This window comes from Meleagris gallopavo, chromosome 4 (assembly GCF_905368555.1).
Source record: "Meleagris gallopavo chromosome 4, MGAL_WU_HG_1.1, whole genome shotgun sequence".
Classification (NCBI taxonomy): domain Eukaryota; kingdom Metazoa; phylum Chordata; class Aves; order Galliformes; family Phasianidae; genus Meleagris; species Meleagris gallopavo.
The window spans coordinates 4,172,607-4,190,133 of NC_139407.1; the positions used below are offsets into that span (position 1 = coordinate 4,172,607).

Consider the following 17,527-nt stretch of genomic DNA (forward strand, 5'->3'; position numbering starts at 1 on the left):
TATTTCCATGATGCTGTGCACTGGAACCAGACAGCCCATCACGCAGGGGAACGTCCATAGGTTCACAAAGGGCTGTTTGTAACGCTTCCTGAGAGCTGATTTGGTATAGATTAGTGATGGGAGAGGATGTGCCATGGGCTCACTTTTAAATCAGAGGATGGGGGCAAACCAGGTGTTAAATAACCAGAGATGGGGTTCTATTTGTGGCAAGAAATTTATAAACCTGATGTTGATGTTGCTTCTTAGGAATTTGCCTTTCTGAGCTGTCGGTTTGGGGCATTTTGACATAGTCTCTGTCGGTGCAGGCTGAGCTGATTGCAGGCAGTGCCGGAGCACGGAACTGATCATACAGAATCACCAAGGTTGGAAAAGATCTTCAAGATCAACCAGTCTAACCATCCGCCTATCACCAATAGTTCTCACTAAACCACGTCCCTCAACACAAAATCCCAACATTCCTTGAACACCTCCAAGGTTGGTGACTCCACCAGCTCCCTGTGCTGCCCATTCCAGTCACTGACCACTCTTCAGAAAAGTAGTATTTCCTAATGTCCAGCCTAAACCTCCCCTGGCGTAGCTCGAAGCCATTCCCTCCAATTCTATCACTAGTTACATAAGAGGCCGACCCCCAGCTCACTGCAACCTCCCTTCAGGTAGTTATAGAGAGCAATGAGGTCTCCCCTGAGCCTCCTCTTCTCCAAACTGAACAATCCCAGCTCCTTCAGCCACTCCTCTAAGACTTGTGCTCCAGACCCCTCACCAGCTTTGTCGCCCTTCTTTGAACCTGCTCCAGGGCCTCAATGTCTTTCTTGCAGTGAGAAGCCCAAAACTGGACACAGTACTCGAGGTGCTGCCTCACCACTGCTGAGTACAGGGGGACAATCACTGCCCTGTTTCTGCTGGCAATTCCGTTCCTGATGCAAGCCAGGATGCCATTGGCCTTCTTGGCCAGCCGGGCACACTGCTGGCTCATGTTCAGCCGAGCATCAGTCAATACCCCCAGGTCCATTTCCTCTACGCATTCTTCCAGCCACTCCGCCCCAAGCCTGTAGCGTTGCCTGGGGATTTACGTGAGCAGCTCCCCTCGGAACATTCCCGTAGAGAATAACGGGATTTGCCCTCTGAGCAAGTAGTATCCGGTATCCCCGTTCCGGATACTACGTTATTCCGCAGTCACACAGGCACGGGGGTGAATCCGTTCATTCAGGTGCTCGCCGCACGGCCACCTCGCAGGACAGCGCTCTCACAACAACCGATTCACACACGGCCGTGCGTGCCGGGCACGCCCCGAGTCCCTCCCGCCGCGGGCACCGGCGCCTCTCCCGGCCCGGCCCGGCGCGGCCCCTCCCCGCCCGCCCGCCCGCCTCCTCCTCTCCCCCTCCTGCCGGGCGGGCGGCAGCTGCGCGGCCGCAGGCGGAGGAGCCGGGCGGGATGGCGGCGCGGGAGCTGCGGTTGTTGCTGCTGGCGCTGGGCGCGCTGCTCGCTGCCTGCCGGGCGGCCGAACCCGCGGCGACGGGCAGCAGCCGGCGAAGGAGGCTGAGCGCCGAAGAGGGCATCTCCTTCGAATACCACCGCTACGCCGAGCTGCGGGAGGCGCTGGTTGCCGTGTGGCTGCAGTGCCCGGCCATCAGCAGGATCTACACGGTGGGACGCAGCGCCGAGGGCCGCGAGCTGTTGGTCATCGAGGTGTCCGACCGGCCCGGCGAACACGAGCCCGGTAAGGGACGGGGAGGACGCTGCGGTGGGCGATGCGGCAGAGCGGGGCGGGCGGTGCCTCCGCTCCCGGCGGAGGGGCTGCGGGCGTGGGGCTGCGCGGCGCTGCCGGCGGGAACGGCGGTGCCGCAGGTGCGCTGAGCGTGAGCCGGCGGCTGCCCGCGGGGAGAGAGAACGGCGGGATGAACGTTCCCTCTGGGTGCCATCCGCCTAGAAGCGCGTGAATAACGAGTGTTCTGCGTTCTCTGTGTCGTGCTGGGTCCTTCGCAAAGGCAGCCCCGTAGACGAAAAATGCCACATGTTTCAGTGCCCACATCACGTGCTGGAGAATGTGATGAGCGCTGACGATCTGCCCTGGTGAATGCTGAAAATAGTTGTTTTTTTTTTTTTTTTTTTTTTGTGCTCCCTCCTCCCCCCCCCCCCCCCCGTGGGATTAAGCAGGATTAGAAGTGGAGCACACTCGCTGTTTGAAGCCCTCCCTCCCTCTGCAGGGCACGGTGCAGAGCGGCTGCAGCTCTCTGCCCGCAGCGGCACAGGGGAGGCTCGAGGTCACCTGGGGAAGGGCGACAAGATGGACTCAACGCCTGTCAGCATTGTGTTCCTGTGTCACGACTGCAAAAGTGCCCACAGCATCTGTGCTGCTCCATTCTGGAACCTGAGCACCCTAGTGTGATGCCAATGATCACGTTGGAGGTGTTTTCTCCTTAATAACACACTGTTTCTTCTGCTGTGTAGTGGAAGGCAGCACTGTGCGTTTCCTCATGTGTGCTGTTTCTGTGCATGAGAAGAAGCGGAGCTCTGGGGCTGCCTTGCAGCCATCCTGGAGCAGGGATCCCTCTTGCTGTCAAAGAATGCGTGGCTCTGGTGCCAAGCGTGTCACACAGTGAATGCTTCTGGGACCAGAACCCGCCTCATCTATCTTCATCTGTTAGTAGATAACATGGGGGACACTCACAAACACACATACAGATGCTTTTTCACAGCAGGCTAAGCAACCATTGCTATACCTGAACGTAACTGGTTCCTAAGCCGTTGGGCTGCATCAAAAAAGGGATGGCCAGCAGGGTGAGGGAGCAGGTTGTCCCTCTTTGCTCTGCCCTCGTGAAGCCCCATCTAGAGTACTGCATCCAGGTCTGGGGCCCCCAACTCAGGAAAGATTTGGAGATGTTGGAGCGGTCCAGAGGAGGGACAGGAGGGTGCTCAGAGGGCTGGAGCACCTCTCCTTTGAAGGCAGTCTGAGGGAGTTGGGATTGTTCAGCCTGGAGAAGAGAATGCTCTTGGAGGACCTCATAGCAGCCTTAATGAAGCTTATAAGTGGAGTGAAATCAACTTTTTACACAGATAGATGGGGAAGAGGATGGTTTTAAACTAAAAGAAGAGAGATTTAGAGTAGATGTCAGTGGGAAATTTTACTCTGAGAAGGTGGTGAGTTGTTTGAAAACATCCACACAGCTGTGGTGCCCCATCCCTGGAGGTGCTCACAGCCAGGCTGGATGAGGCCCTGGGCAGCTGAGCTGGTGGGTCCAGTCCTGCCCATGGCACTGGGTTGGAACTGGGTGGGTTTTGAGGTCCCCTCCAGCCTAAGTCACTCTATGCTTCTAGAAGGGTATGTGTCACAGAGCTTATTTTTAAGTACTTACATGAGTATGCAAAGTACACTATTGGTTATTGGTTTGTGATGTGTAGAACTTGTGCTCTGTAAACCTGGCAGATTTGTGGAGAATTATCACTGGAATTATCCAGCGAGGCACCATGAAAACATGCAGAAATGTTCCCATTCACTTAGTGACCAAAAAAATCCACGAGGTGTCTGCAGAACAGCAATGAAGACGTGTTGTACCAAGTAAAGAGGCTTTGCACTGAGCACATCAAATCCAGTGCATACGCACATCCATTACGTAAGCATATGGATGGCATGCCTGTGCCACAGTGGTTGAATTACCTCTTAGTTTGGAATATCAGTTGCTTTCCAAATAAATTTGTAATATTTATGCAACATTTGAAAACAAATTCATGAGAGAAGTTAACAGGAAGATGTTAGAAACATGCTTTAGATTTCCAAAGCCACTGGAACATCTTTAATGAACAAAGCAAGTGGCCCAAATCGTTGAGGCCTCATCTTTTGCTGGGGTGAAGGGTTGGAAGGGACCTCAAAGCTCACCTGGCCCCAAGCCCCTGCTGTGGGCTGGTTGCCCCCACCAGCTCAGCTGCCCAGGGCCCCATCCAGCCTGGCCTTGAACACCTGCAGAGATGGGGCACCCCAGCTCTCTGGGCAGCATTGCTAGCACCTCACCACCCAAATCTGGTCAAGCTGGCAGAAGACAGCAAGGTGAGATAAAATGAGGAGAGAAAGATGGTGGGAAACTGAAGACGTATTGAAGGACAACAAAGAACAGTTGGCAGCGAAACACGTGCTATTTCTAGAAAGGAAATAGTACTTTGCCTTAACTGCTGTGCACTGACTGCTTGTGTGAGAAGCTCTTGCTTTGGGTGTCTGACGTTCTATTGAACGAACACCCAGCAGATGCTGATCTCTTGAGGTTTTTTTTTTAATTACTGTTAATAAGCTCATCTTGGGCACGAGTCTGTGTTCTTTAATAGCAGCGATACATTTAGAATTGATTCACGCTGAAAGCAATTCATGACATCTTCATCAAATCCTCAAAATATCAGAATGTTGGCACTTTGAGCACAGCATTTCATACTTTTTCAGAGCAACATTTAGAGGCACTTTCTGGTTTTAATGAGTTTGTCGTTCATCCCTTGCCCCACAGATATCAGTAGAAGTGCGGTGAGGTGCGAGCACTGAAGTGAAATTAATGGGGAAATGCAAGATCCTTCTACTCATATGGAAACTGTATTAGGTCTTATTTCTGTCATTGAAACACACCCTCAGAATTGCTGCTCTGGTTTTGTCACTTATGATTAATTGCATTTGACTTCGTGAAGCTTCTTTTCCTTACTCTCAGAATTTGCATGTAAACATCTTGAGTTATTTGGTGGGGCCCCTTAATGTTTCCCAGTTCGGCAAGACGTTAATGCAGTTTGAATATGGCAAGAACTTTGTTACTAAAGCTGTATATGAGAGCGCAAGCCTAATTTTTGCATGTTTTAATTAAGTGTCAGTTTTTATCATTGCTTGCTTAGCATTCTCTTTCTGAAGAGACATGTTGAAGGATACAGCCTCTGGTAAATGAGAGTACAGTGAGTTTGTGTTCATCCAGCTGTGTTGCTTCAAAGTGGGGTTTGCAAATACTATGAATGTTTGGATGTGAGCAGAATGCTTTTTGTCAGGCTGAAGCTGTGTATGCTCCATCCCTGGAGGAGCCCAAGTCCAGACTGGATGGGCCCTGAGCAGCCTAAGCTGGTGAGGGCAGCCCTACCCGTGGCAGGGGGCTGGGGCTGGGTGGGCTTAGAGGTCCCTTCTAACTCAAACCATTCTGTGTTTAAGCCATCCTTTTGCTGTCACTGGTTCAGCTTCAGTTTACACGTTGCAGCTAGTTGGCGATACCATTCACATTGCCATTGAAGTAGATGGAAATTTACAGTATACGTGGTCAGGCAGTGTGGTCCTCAGCAATCTCTGCAGTGTTTCCTGGAGCTGTAATGCTTCTTCTCCAAATTGTTTTGCTATCTGAGGTATTTAATGTCTTCAATTTTTCGTTAGACAAGTTAAAAAAAATTGAAAGAGGCTATGCATTACCAGCAAAAGCATGGTGGATCCCAGCTACTGCATGTGAGAAGTTTCTATTTTATTTTATGGAATAGTAAGAAGGGCCATAGCCATAAGGAGTACAGTGTGACACCACAGAGGGTAATCAGTTGTTCAGTTTTTCAGGCTTGAAATGAGTCTGGATGTGCACAGCATTCTGAGTTTGTTGATCTGACTCAGACACTGGTGGTGACAGTGCTCCTTACAGTACTGATTGCATTGACTTAATTTCTTTTAAAGAACAGTTATCATCTCCTCCTGCATCAGCAGCATGCCGTAACAGTTCCCAGTAGAAACAGGGATGTGACACAATAAGTACTCTATGCCATGGAGGTGTTGCCTTGCTTGCTCCTTCCACATGTGTTGCTGGCAGTGATAGTTCCAAGACCAAAGTGTGCTTTCAGTCTGTACCACTTTTCCTCTGGAGGAGAGGTTTGTGGCCGTATGCCATCCTGCCAGCTGGAAGCCACAGCTCTTCAGACAGCTGCAAACAGCAGGGTATTGTCAGAGCACCGTGGGACAATGCCCTCAGACATAGGGTCTGATTTTTGAGTGGTCTGTGTGGAGCCAGGAGTTGGACTCTGTGATCCCTCTGGGTTCCTCCAACTTGTGATGTTCTGTGATTCTATGTGAGCTACAGTTCAGTGTGGGAGTATATGTTTGAAACACCTGTATGTAGCTACAGTGGTCAGGTAAGAGAGTCTGAAACCATTAGCGTGTGGTTCTGAGGCAGGAAAAACTTGATGTTAATTATTATTTTTCTCTCCAAAGCACGATGTTAATAATTATATAAGCTAGTAGCTGGTAGCCCTTCATGTTGAACCATGAGCAAAGCCTGACATCTCTGTTCACCTGCAAAGTGGGTCCCAAAGAGCAGGCTGAGATGGCTGTTCTATCCATGCAGCTGTTCATTACTGTGAAGGTGAGTGGCCTGATTTACAGCTGACAAGATGCTGCCCAACAGCCTGGATGGCCACTGTGTGCCATTTTAAATACTTTCCTTAGCTGTGGGTCTGCCTTAAGGCACAGTGCGTTGTTTGATCAAATGGCACATCTGACTGTTTGGCCAAGGTGTAAAGAACCGTTTTCTTGGCAAAGCCATCCTTGTCAGCACACTGATGTAATGATCCTGCAGAGTTTTATGATATCGAGGAAGTGTGGCCCTGACCCTTGTCAGCTCTCCCAGCCAAAGTGAAATCATTCAGTGCTTCAGTATGGGACAAGTAATTTAGAAACAAAGACAGTGGAAAGGACAGTGAAATATTTCGAAGATAAAACTTCTTGCATATTTGTTTCCTAAATCATCACACTACTAGATTAACTCAATAACAAATGTGTATTGCTGTATGTTTTTCCCTTCAGATTTTAAGCTGCAAAACATTTCCTCCCACTTCTGTGTCCCTCTAAAGCAATATTAGCTTACAGTGCAGTTCTTTCATTGGCACATTGCTGTTCTTTACCGTTGCAAGCTATATATTCCTTGCACATTTACCACTCAAAATGAACTTACTTACTATGGTAAATGAAGGTTTTGTGTCTGCCTTCCTGTCTTGTTCTGCCATGTTTTCCTCGTCTTTTGGATAAGAACATTGTCTCTGTGTTCCTGCCCAGGTTTCCACCGACGTGACAAGGCATGTTCCACATCCTTGCTGTAGCTTAGCGTGTGGTGATGCCAGGTGCTCAGTGTGCATGCCCAATAGATACCATATGGCTCAGCTTTTGTCTCCTCCAGGACATGGTTCCTCCCTGCCTCCTCTTGTTTTTTTTTTTTTTCCCTGTAGCAAGCAGCCCCAGTACTTGTGCTAGCACAGCTATGTGAGCATGCATGTGGTGAAAAGGATGAGTTGGGAGCTTTTCTCCCTGTTTATCTGCTGTGGATATACTTCTTTTTGTTGTTGTTTGGTAATCTGCCGTGATTGGGAGATACTAGTCCTCCCTTTTCTTCCTGTGCTGATGGGCTAAGTCATAACGGAAACACTTGTTTGTGGGGTTGCCATGTGGTACAGTTAGGGGAGCAAATCCACAGTGGAAATAGTAGGAATCTTTAATGGAGATCATAGAACAGCTTGGGTTGGAGAGCACCTCAGAGCCCACCCAGCCCCAACCCCCTGCCATGGGTAGGGCTGCCCCCACCACCTCAGGCTGCACGGGGCCTATCCAGCCTGTCCTTGAGCACCTCCAGGGATGGGGCACCCACAGCTCTCTGGGCAGCAGTGCCAGTGCCTCACTGCCCTCTAAGGAAAGAATTTCCTCCAAACATCTAACCTAAATCTCCCCTCTTTTAGTTTAAAGACATTCCTCCTTGTCCTATCACTGCCAGACTGTGTAAAAAGGTGATCCCCCTCCTGCTTGTAAGCTCTCTTCAAATACTGGAAGGCTGTTTCAATAGCAGTGGGGAAAACCTATCAACAAACAGAAAGAGAGGATACTGATAACATTAGCCAATAAAAAAAAAACTCCTCCATAACATAAGACTCTCAAACAGCAAAGCTTAAGAGCCAGCAAGCTCATCTGACTTGAAAACTGAAGAATCGTCTGAAATAGATGTAGCCATGGTGACAGAGAGGATTAGCAGCCCGAGACTGATCTCATTGGTCTGCCGCTAGCATGAGTCGCTTGTTTGAGCAGCGTTAATATGTTGTCTCACGCTGCTTTATATGCTGAGACCATCTGGCATCGGCGGTATTTAAAGGTGCAGTTGTGCTGTGGGATGGCTCGGCAGCCATCGTTTGATTTCTGCTTGTGAGACAAATCACCGGAGTTTGGAGGTCTTTGAAAATCAGCCTCGTGCCCTAAAAATATTCCGAAGAGTCACAGCTGAGGTGGGGCCATGCAGACAATTTCTGGAGTTTATGTTATTGTTGGCCAACGCACATTGAAAGCATTCTCTGCACAAACATGCACTTGTGCGTGTTTCTTCAGGTGTCTGCATGTGGGGCTGCCTGGGACGTGCGTGGAATGGGCGTGAGCTTATGCTGCTCATCGTTTGTGTATTGAGGGAAGGTACGGCACAGAGTTAAATGAAACAGATAAAGCTTGACCAACAGATCCCCTCTAGGATATGTTGGAGCCTGTGCTTTCAAGAAGTAAACTATTTCGTTTTTTTTTTTTTTTTTTAGTTTTGCCAGGTCCTGTTGAAAATATGTTTTGCAGTGTTTGATTCAAGAGAGTTTTGTAGAGACTCAGTTAAAGTGAACCATATCTTTGATCTATTTATAGCTGTGAGTCTTCATCTGCTTTCCTTAATACTACTGTAGAGTGGGTGTTAGCTTCCAAAGGAGCTTATGCTACAGCGCTGACATTGCCCAGATGCTTCTGGATTTAGGTTTTCCTTTCTTTCTTTTTTTAAATTTTTGGGGGTTGCTAATTTTTATCACGATTCTTGATTACTCCCAGGAGTTTCTCCCCAGGCAGGATGGGTGGCTAAAGGGTGACCAAATACTAACTAGAATATATTCTTGTTGCAGCTGGTGAGTGCCGGAGCAGAGCTCTGTGCGTGGGCTGAGCGTCATAGGAGAAGTGGCTGCAGGGAAAATTAGCCAGAGGCTTTGTTCTCCTGTAGAAACTTAAAATGAAGCTGAATTTGAAGTTCAGTCTTGACAGCAAATACTACATTTTTGCATTTTCCGATTACAGACGTTCTGCAGTTACTAATGAAGGTGCATGACAGCTGTTTGCAGAGACTGATGTGGGATTCTTTGGATAGCAGTGATGCCCTGTGTGGCACAACAAAAAAATGAACTAAGGGCTTGGGAACTATTTCAGAAACCCTTAGGTTTTAAGCTTTCATTTTGGAGCACTAACTTCAATGCCAAAATAAATTCTTCTTATGATTTCACTTCAAATGCAAGTTCCAATAAACACACAGCCATGGAAGTTCTAGCTCCTTTAAATAGCTTTACCATGATTACATTATATGCTTAATGTTTTTACAGCTTAGTCCTGTTTCCAGTCTGTCAGAATGAGAATAGATCACATGAAGATTGCCAAATAGCTTATCGCCTCACACTGCTTCCAGGCCCCAGTTCCTTGTTTCTAAGTCAATTCAACGTGATTCTTTAGATTTATTATTCATGTGGAATCAGCATAGGTGAATGTGTCAGACATCCCTTACAATATATTTTACTAGGAGCCCTGAAAAGTAGTGGTATGAAAATGTGCATTTGAAGCGACCAGCCTCAAATGGCTAATGGCAAGTTCTTATCAAAATCCCATTGCAACAGATCTATAGATCCATTTTAACAATATGCTTTCTCTATTCTATTGGACTACCAGAATATCTTTCTGTATTGTGGAGTCAGTCTCACAAACCTGCAAACAGAAACTGCCGAATTATCAGAAGGCAAATGTCTCCTGTACAAAGAATTGATCAAAGCTTCTAGCAATGTAAGCAGAACTGCTGTTAGAATTATGCTTCCTAAGCTTTGTCCTAGGTAAAAACTAGAGAGTATTCCACTGCTATTCCAGTAATCCCAGTGCAATCAGGCTATAAGATTTCTCTGGAGTGCTTAGGTGTTTGTGTAAGACTTGACAAGGATTTAGTGCTCACCTCTACACCCAACTCCCTCTGTAATACTGAGGAAGGCTTTTGGTGTGCCTGCAACTCAGTTTACCTTCTGGGGCTCTGGAGCCATATTGTTTGGTGTCTGTCAGTTGCCCAATTGCCACAGAAACTGGAGCTGCTAAGTAAGTCTGTCTGTTCTTCATGTTCTGCTTCCTAAGAAATGAAGGGAGGATTGGGATAATCTAAGCCAAAAAAAGAAGTATGAGACATGGCCAGAGGAGGTGGAGTCTCATTTGCAGGTCCAGCTCAAAGACTCTTTAAAGACCTTCCTAATGTATTTTGCAAAAGGACAGATAAGCATCCAGAGACCAACAGTGTTCAGTTTTCTTATTGCTGATATCTGCCACCTGAAGCACTTTGAGACAATTTCCAGTAAAATTAATTGCATGGACACTGAGTTACATATACCGTACCCTATTGGTAATAAAAAATGTAGGTTGAAACATTTGCAAGCTCCCTGTTCTAACTGAAACTGCATCCTGGAAACCTGTGAATGGCATGGGTTTTTTTTGTTTGTTTGTTTTTTTGACACAAGGATTCATTTAAAATGCTTTATTTTCTTTCCTTTCTTCTTCCTCCTTTCTTGTCAGTCTTTTCTATATATTTTTTTCTATTAAATCACTGCAGCTGTCCTTCAAGAGCAACCTCTCAGAATTCAGCAGAGGTGAAACAGAGGAAAGGAAACTGAAGGGTCAAAAGAAAACGTGCTTTTGCTGTGGATTCTTTAGACTTTTGGTTTTCCCCAGCCTTACGCCTGCATTATAGGTTGTATCAAGGTAGTAAAATGTAGGAGGAAGCTGTGGCTGTAGTTCACAGCAAAAAATGGGATGTATTGTTAACATGGGTACAGTGAAAGGTTTAACAACAGATACGATAAATGAAGTTCATGTGCTTCCCTTGTTTTTCATCAGTAACATAGCTAATCCTTGATGTTCTGCCTTTCTCAATGTTATTGGCAAAGCTTTAGTGGCTTTCAGTCTCTGCAAAATTGATATTCTGATCAATTGTTTCCTGTTTATTTGGCTATCCTTAGCAGCAATTAAAGTTCAGACTGCTTTAGAAAACAGCCGTTCTTACTAAGCTCTTGGGGGAGTAACAAAAAAAAAAAGAAACTCTACTCATGCTTCTTTTTATCTTTAAATCTTTAAGATAATCTTTAAAATGTACTTTTTTTTTTTAGCTTTAAAATGTACTTTTTATTCATTTGGATTTTACTCTATGAAAAACTGCTGGGAGAGGAAATGAGGAATAATCCTGTCAATATAAAAATTAATGACCTTGATGTGTGCGTATTTTAAATGATTTGAAATGTCAAAAATAACAAGTCTTGTAGGTTTTATTTATATTACTTTGTTTCTGGTTTGATCAAGAACTGTTTGGGAGTGATTGTAATTCTTCATTAGAAAAATTTCACCTTGAAGAGATTTTCTTAAAATAGTTTGGCTAAGTAAATTTTAATGAAAATGCATAAATGTGTAAACTTTCCCTATTATTAATTAGAATTTTAAGCATGAAGGTATGTTTAAAATGCAAGTTTGCCATTACAGAATCACAGAATGGCCAGGGTTGGAAGGGACCTCAAGGATCATGAAGCTCCAACCCCCTGCCACATGCAGGGCCACCAACCTCCACATTTCATACTAGAACATACATTTTTGGTGCATTTTGCCTAAAACATTTTCCAGTGGTCTTTTAGCAGGTGATTTTCTGGCATATGTATGTTGACACATCTTTCAAAACTTAAAACATTACGGTATGTTACAGAGAAGTCTCTTACTGGAAAGAGCAGCGAGGCATTGGAATGGGCTGCCCAAGGAGGTGTTGGAGTCACCATCCCTGGGGGTTCTAGAAAAGGGTAAATGTGGCACTGAGGGACTTGGATTAGTGGTATGGTGGGGATGGGTTGTTGGTTGGCACGGATGATATTACAATGGTCTTTCCAACCTTAATGATTCTACGATTCTGGGAACATCAGCCTTGCCTCTAATCCTGGCATAACAGCTGCGGTTTCATTATAAAGATTTGGGGAACAAATTTGACAGTGCTGAATAGAGTAGAACAGCTTAGAGTTTCCCATTTCCCATGGTGGTGGTGATAACTTTTTCTTACTTTATGGCTCTTGCTGTTGTGGTGTTTCTGCCTGTGACTCTTCAGGTCGCATGGCTTTCCTCTCCACAGCCACAATGACCTTGGTTCAGCAGGATTCCTTCAAGCAGAGCTGTAGATGGGTGAAGACCTTCTAGTCTCACAACTCTTCTTCCAGTGAAATAGCAAGCTGAATTTTGCTTGGGGGCTGTTTGATTTGATATCTTTAGGCTTGTAGCAAAATAAGATAGATAAAATGTCTAGAGTGGTGTGGCTGTGGTTAATATCCTGACAGATAAATACGTTTTTTTAGCATTAAAATCAACATTTTGATTATTTCTTCTAGAAGAAATTTAGAAACTTTTAGATCTTCGTGATTAAATCACAATTAGACGTAAAGTACCAGTATAAACATTATTTGGGAATTGCAAATTAGAATAAGGATGCCGTTGCTGGAATATAATGAGAGAGTCCTGCAGGGCCTGGAGGCACATTGAGGAATCTGAGCAGATTGCCCAGATCTCATGTGAACTACTTAAGAAACAACAAGTCAGATGATCAAGGTAAACTGAAATACCATGGGTAGGTGGCAGATTGAAAGATGCCCCTAGGAAACACAATTTCAAATGTTTGCACTGGGCTCAAAAGCCTTTAAAGATATACTAAGCCTAAGCTGTGCTCAAGTCAAGAGCTTGCTTCCTTTGCAATTCAGTAATTTCAAAGGGAAAAAAGCATAAATAACTTTAAAAGGAAGTAGTTTTAGAGAATGGGAACAAAAATATCAAAGGTAACTTTCTAGAACTTTCTCATGTATTGAAGGGGTAAAAGCAGATAGGTTAGAGGCATATGGTGCACCTTGAATAACTGTTTTATTTCTTTCTCGACAACTAGAGAAAAGAAATAAAAGAATCTACCTAATGCTGAAGTCTGAGAAAGCTCTTTAGATAAAAAGAAACAAAAAAATTCTCCCAAGAGTTAGTGTGTTGCTATGTGAACAATTATAATGCAGAAGCAGAAATTGTTTACTGAGTGCCCAGTATTTGAAGAAAGTTTTTCTGTGGGCGATATCAAAAGGGAAAGAAGTGTTTTGATGCCAGTTAAAAAGATCTGTCTGTGTTGTGAAATTTCTTCAGCAATGTCTACTCTGAAGAACCGTGGCAAGCCTTACCACAACCAAGCCAGAATCTGAGCATGCTGAAAGTTAAGAAGACATTGGAGTATAATTTATTACTGGATATCGATCTATGCATAATATGCGTGTCCTCAGAAAAGAGAAGACAAAACCCATTTCTTTGTATATGTCTAGCAAATATCTAAAAGTACAAATGAACCAACAGGATGCTTGTGCCTTGTTGAGCCAAATGCCTGCATCCAGTAGTGTTGATGGAAATACATTAATAGAGGTTTTCCTACACTTTTATAAGAGTTTCTCCCGAGGTTCTAATGGGATCACTGGTGTTTGTTTGCATTACGTGCCTGTGCTGAAACTTGCATCTCAATCACTGGAGATTTGCTCCTTAGGTAAATTGAACTTGTCCGTGTTGCTGTCACACTGGACACGGGACTGTGGTTGCAGATGGTGAAATGTGGAGAGGGAGCCATGATAAACAACCTGTACATTCATTGAGGGTATGATGGATTTTTTTAATGACAGAGATGAGTTCATTATGTTTTGTGATAATCTGGAGGCTGTGACACCCTCAGGAAGAGAAAAACTTCAGCGGTGTGAGGCATTCATTCCCAAGGGTTTGGAGGTACTGTAATATGCTTATATTCTCTAAAAATAAGAAAACAAAGGTATCTTTTGTCTAAGTGACATGCTCTACCGATCCCAGAAATATTATGGGATGTTACTAGATTTTCCTGTACACTTAGGTGCAAAATAATATCCCAAGCTATGCCACAGAGATGGTGTTGATGCTCTCCTTTTCTTGTTGATGCTACTTCGCTAGCGAACTTCTTAAAATGGATTTTATTTCAAATTTCCCTAATAATTAAAGTAGTTGTAATTTATTGAAGTTGTCAAATTTAATAGGATTATAATTACTGTGATTTAGTTCACGTTTTATTTCTTCAAGGAAAATTGTTAAAATAACTCTTAACTATCATTTTGGAGGTTTTTTTCTCTATTCTTTCCTTCCCTACATTGTTATTCTGTTGTTTAATTTTTTTGGTCACAACTCTGAAAGGAAATTCCTGAGCTTTTGATTTTCCCATGTCAGTGCTGAACTGCATTTGACGTGTTGACTCATAATGCTGTCAAAATATCGTGACTTCAGTTTCAAGCCTGTGTCTCTGTGGGATTTCCTCAGGAACCAGAGATCATAAGCAGTATTTGGAGATACATTCTATGGAATTGCATTTTGCTGATAAGTGGAATGTAAACAACGAATTAGGAAGTGTTTATAATTAATGATTGAATGTTTTCATTTTTGACATGATCAGAAGAAAGGAAAGAACTGGGCACAACTCTTCATTAGAGTGAAATCACAATATATGTGATGTTTTGATTAATTTTGCTTTTGAAAATGACCTGTAATTAGAACATAATTTTAGTTCATATTGTGGATCAAAGCATCATCATTAGGATGGCTTTTCCTTAATTTGCTCTTGTTAAAACAAGGATTGATGTGTTGTTCCTGAGTGGACAAGTCAACGCAGCAGTGAATGACTTGGTTTTTGTGGATTTTGTGAGCTACTTTAATTGGAAATCAGTTGCAAGATGTTTTTTTCAGGGAAAAGAATATTAAAAATGTAAGAGAGGAAGGTTAAATATAGTTCAGGAGGAGCACTGCTTATTTTAAAGCATGAAGCCTGTAGAGCTAGAATAATTTCGTCTTCTGACATACAAAACTGGGACAAAGCAACACACAAATGCTTGTGTTGGTCCATTGATTCCTAGCACTTGAAAAAGAATCATTTGTGATCCTTTGGGAGGCTAAGAACTACTTAAATTTTAGCACTTGCCAAGGCCGTTAAGAGAACAGATGAAAATAGATTAATTTGGCAGCAACTTAGGAGACCTAGATGCTGCTTTCTAGGGTGTTTGGCAGGGCTGAAGTGAATAGATGCTAATGACTGTGCCAATTTATTGGCACAGTATTTTGGGGATTAATTTTCTTTTTGATCATGTGCAAACAGTGGACTGCTTTGGATGCTGGAGTGTCACAAGGGCAACGGTGCTGGAGGCTGGTGACACAGTCACTGGACTGTAATGAGGTTATAGGAACACTGACCTTGCAGGCCAGTGCTGCTTGTTGCTGAATTGAAGCACGGCACTGGGGACAGGTCAGCGTCCCCAGCACATGCAACTCAGGGTTGCCGCTGGGCCGTGTGCCCAGGTTGCTGGCATCTGGCACCTCCATCTGTTCCTCTTTGAGCCTGGGCTCCTGGTGGAGGGGATGGAGCAAAAGGGGGGGATTTGCACCCTCTGCAGGCTGTCTTCACATTTCTGTGTCCCAAGCATTGTGACTTCCTTCTCCCTCCTCATTTACTTCCAAATCTCAAATTTCTTCAGAATTGCTGTTCTGGAAAATATCATCTTGAGCCACGGAATAACCTTCTGGGTAGATGACTGCATTTCAGAGTGCTGCTCCCCAGCTGCTGTGGTTCTCCTTTAGCTCCCTGACAAGCCTTGCAGCAGAACTAAACTCCTGCCTTCCAGGGGCTGATGTGGTATAGTATTTCTTATTTTATCCTATTGTCTGCCTGTGGAAGCTTATCCCGTTCATGTTTTTTTCCCTGTAATTGCCTTTATTAATCGGCCTTTTATGACAGCTTAGCTTATCTCCCCTGAAGTCTGCGATAACTCGTGAAATGTTTTGACTTGGTGGAAAAAAGTCCAGTGTGATTATCTTCTGCACTGTGTTTTACCCTCAGGAAATTCTGGCCTCCTGTTCCCTAAACTGAGAGACACATAAGCGTTACAGGAGCAGGCCAGCATTTGTATTTCCAGAGGAAAAAAATCTTAGTGTGTATAATATGTCATCCTTCTAAGAGTTTGTTTTAATGTGTGTCCTTTGCTGCTAGTAGTTTAAACATGCCTCTCTTCTGACTTTCTGTAAAAGACAGAATAAATTCAAAACCCGGAGGTGTTTCTGAAAGAACTCTTTGTCTTAGTGAACATACATTTATGAAATGCTTAAAGATTATAAGTATAATCCTATAGCCTTAAAATTGTTTTAAGGAGAAAAAGCGTATTTTTTTTTATATTCACTTTAAGCCCATTATGACCTGAAGTGAAGTTCGTATGCAGTGCAACGTAAAGTAGGATTTATCTCTTCCACGTGAACCAAAGTAGGATGCCTTTGGCATGCAGAATTGTCCAGTACCTGCTTCCATGTATCCCAAGGCATAGAATATTGATGCCAAAATAAAAGCAAATTTCCTATATGTGATGAAGCAAATACATCTAATGTACAGAATGTACTCTGTGGAGAATCTTTCTTGCCTCTTCAGTGCTCTGAAATTTACATTGTCGCATGATGCCTTGATTTCAGAGTGAATTATTTATGGCAGACACATCTGTGTTACATGGCTGCTCATCAGACCAACAGTGTGCTCATTCTGTGGTTTGCTGCCACCCAAACTCAGCTGTGACCATTATCTCTGTTATTTATTTCTAGCTGGTAGCTTGAAGCAGTCAGATCTCCATGTACTTACAGGAATTCCAGACTGCGAAGCTGAGAGTGAAAACACATGAGAAAAAAAAAAAAAAACAGCAACGCTTATCAAATGCAAAGAGCAGAATCCTCTTTCTCTGTGAAATTATACAGCTCACCCAATAAGTAATGGGGGGGAGGGAGGGAGGAAGACAACCAAATTTTATATCCCAGGTCTTGTCCACACAAGAGTAAGTGTTTGCACATCTGATGTGTGGAGGTTTTGCATGTTTCCTTACAGTATCAACCTTCATTCAGATCTGGAGCTCAGCTGTGAAGGGCAGTGCAGACATTACCTCCTGTCTGTTACAGCTCCCTTTTTTCCCCCATGTTGGGGTTCTTGTGTTGAACTGCAAGATGTTATACACAGTATATTCTCTGTGCAACAGAGAAATGAAAGAAGAAAAGAGAAGCGAAAATAAATGGCAGTGAGAAAGCTATATCAACTGCCATGGGTATCAAGTAGCTCAGCACAAGGAGTATGCTTCTAGTGGTCAAAAAGATAAATGAGCTGGAAGGCCCATCGGACCTGAGAATAGTTACAAAGGATGTCAGGTGGGCTCAAAATGTGTTAATTAAAAATGAATGAATAAGAATTGGAGAATACTTTGGAGCAGAATTGGCTGACAGAAGAAATACGTATACGATATCCATGTAGACTCTGCTAGCTTGTCTGGCTTCTTCACTCACGCAGTTCATAAAGCCTACTTGTCTTTCACTCTTGTATGCTGAGATGCTTTATGAGATTTAAATAAAAACACATGTAAACAGCATAAGGAAAACACAGCATCT

General features: G+C 44.1%; 1 protein-coding gene across 1 annotated transcript in view; it reads left to right on the top strand.

Moving 5' to 3' along the window:
- Positions 1-1,354: 1,354 nt before the first annotated feature.
- The window catches only part of CPE (carboxypeptidase E), a 42,965-nt gene continuing 26,792 nt past the window's right edge, over positions 1,355-17,527 (top strand). The window contains exon 1 of the mRNA XM_085222037.1: positions 1,355-1,717. Coding sequence (XP_085078163.1) covers positions 1,432-1,717 — 286 coding nt within the window. The 5' untranslated portion in view covers positions 1,355-1,431. The remainder of the gene's footprint in view (positions 1,718-17,527) is intronic.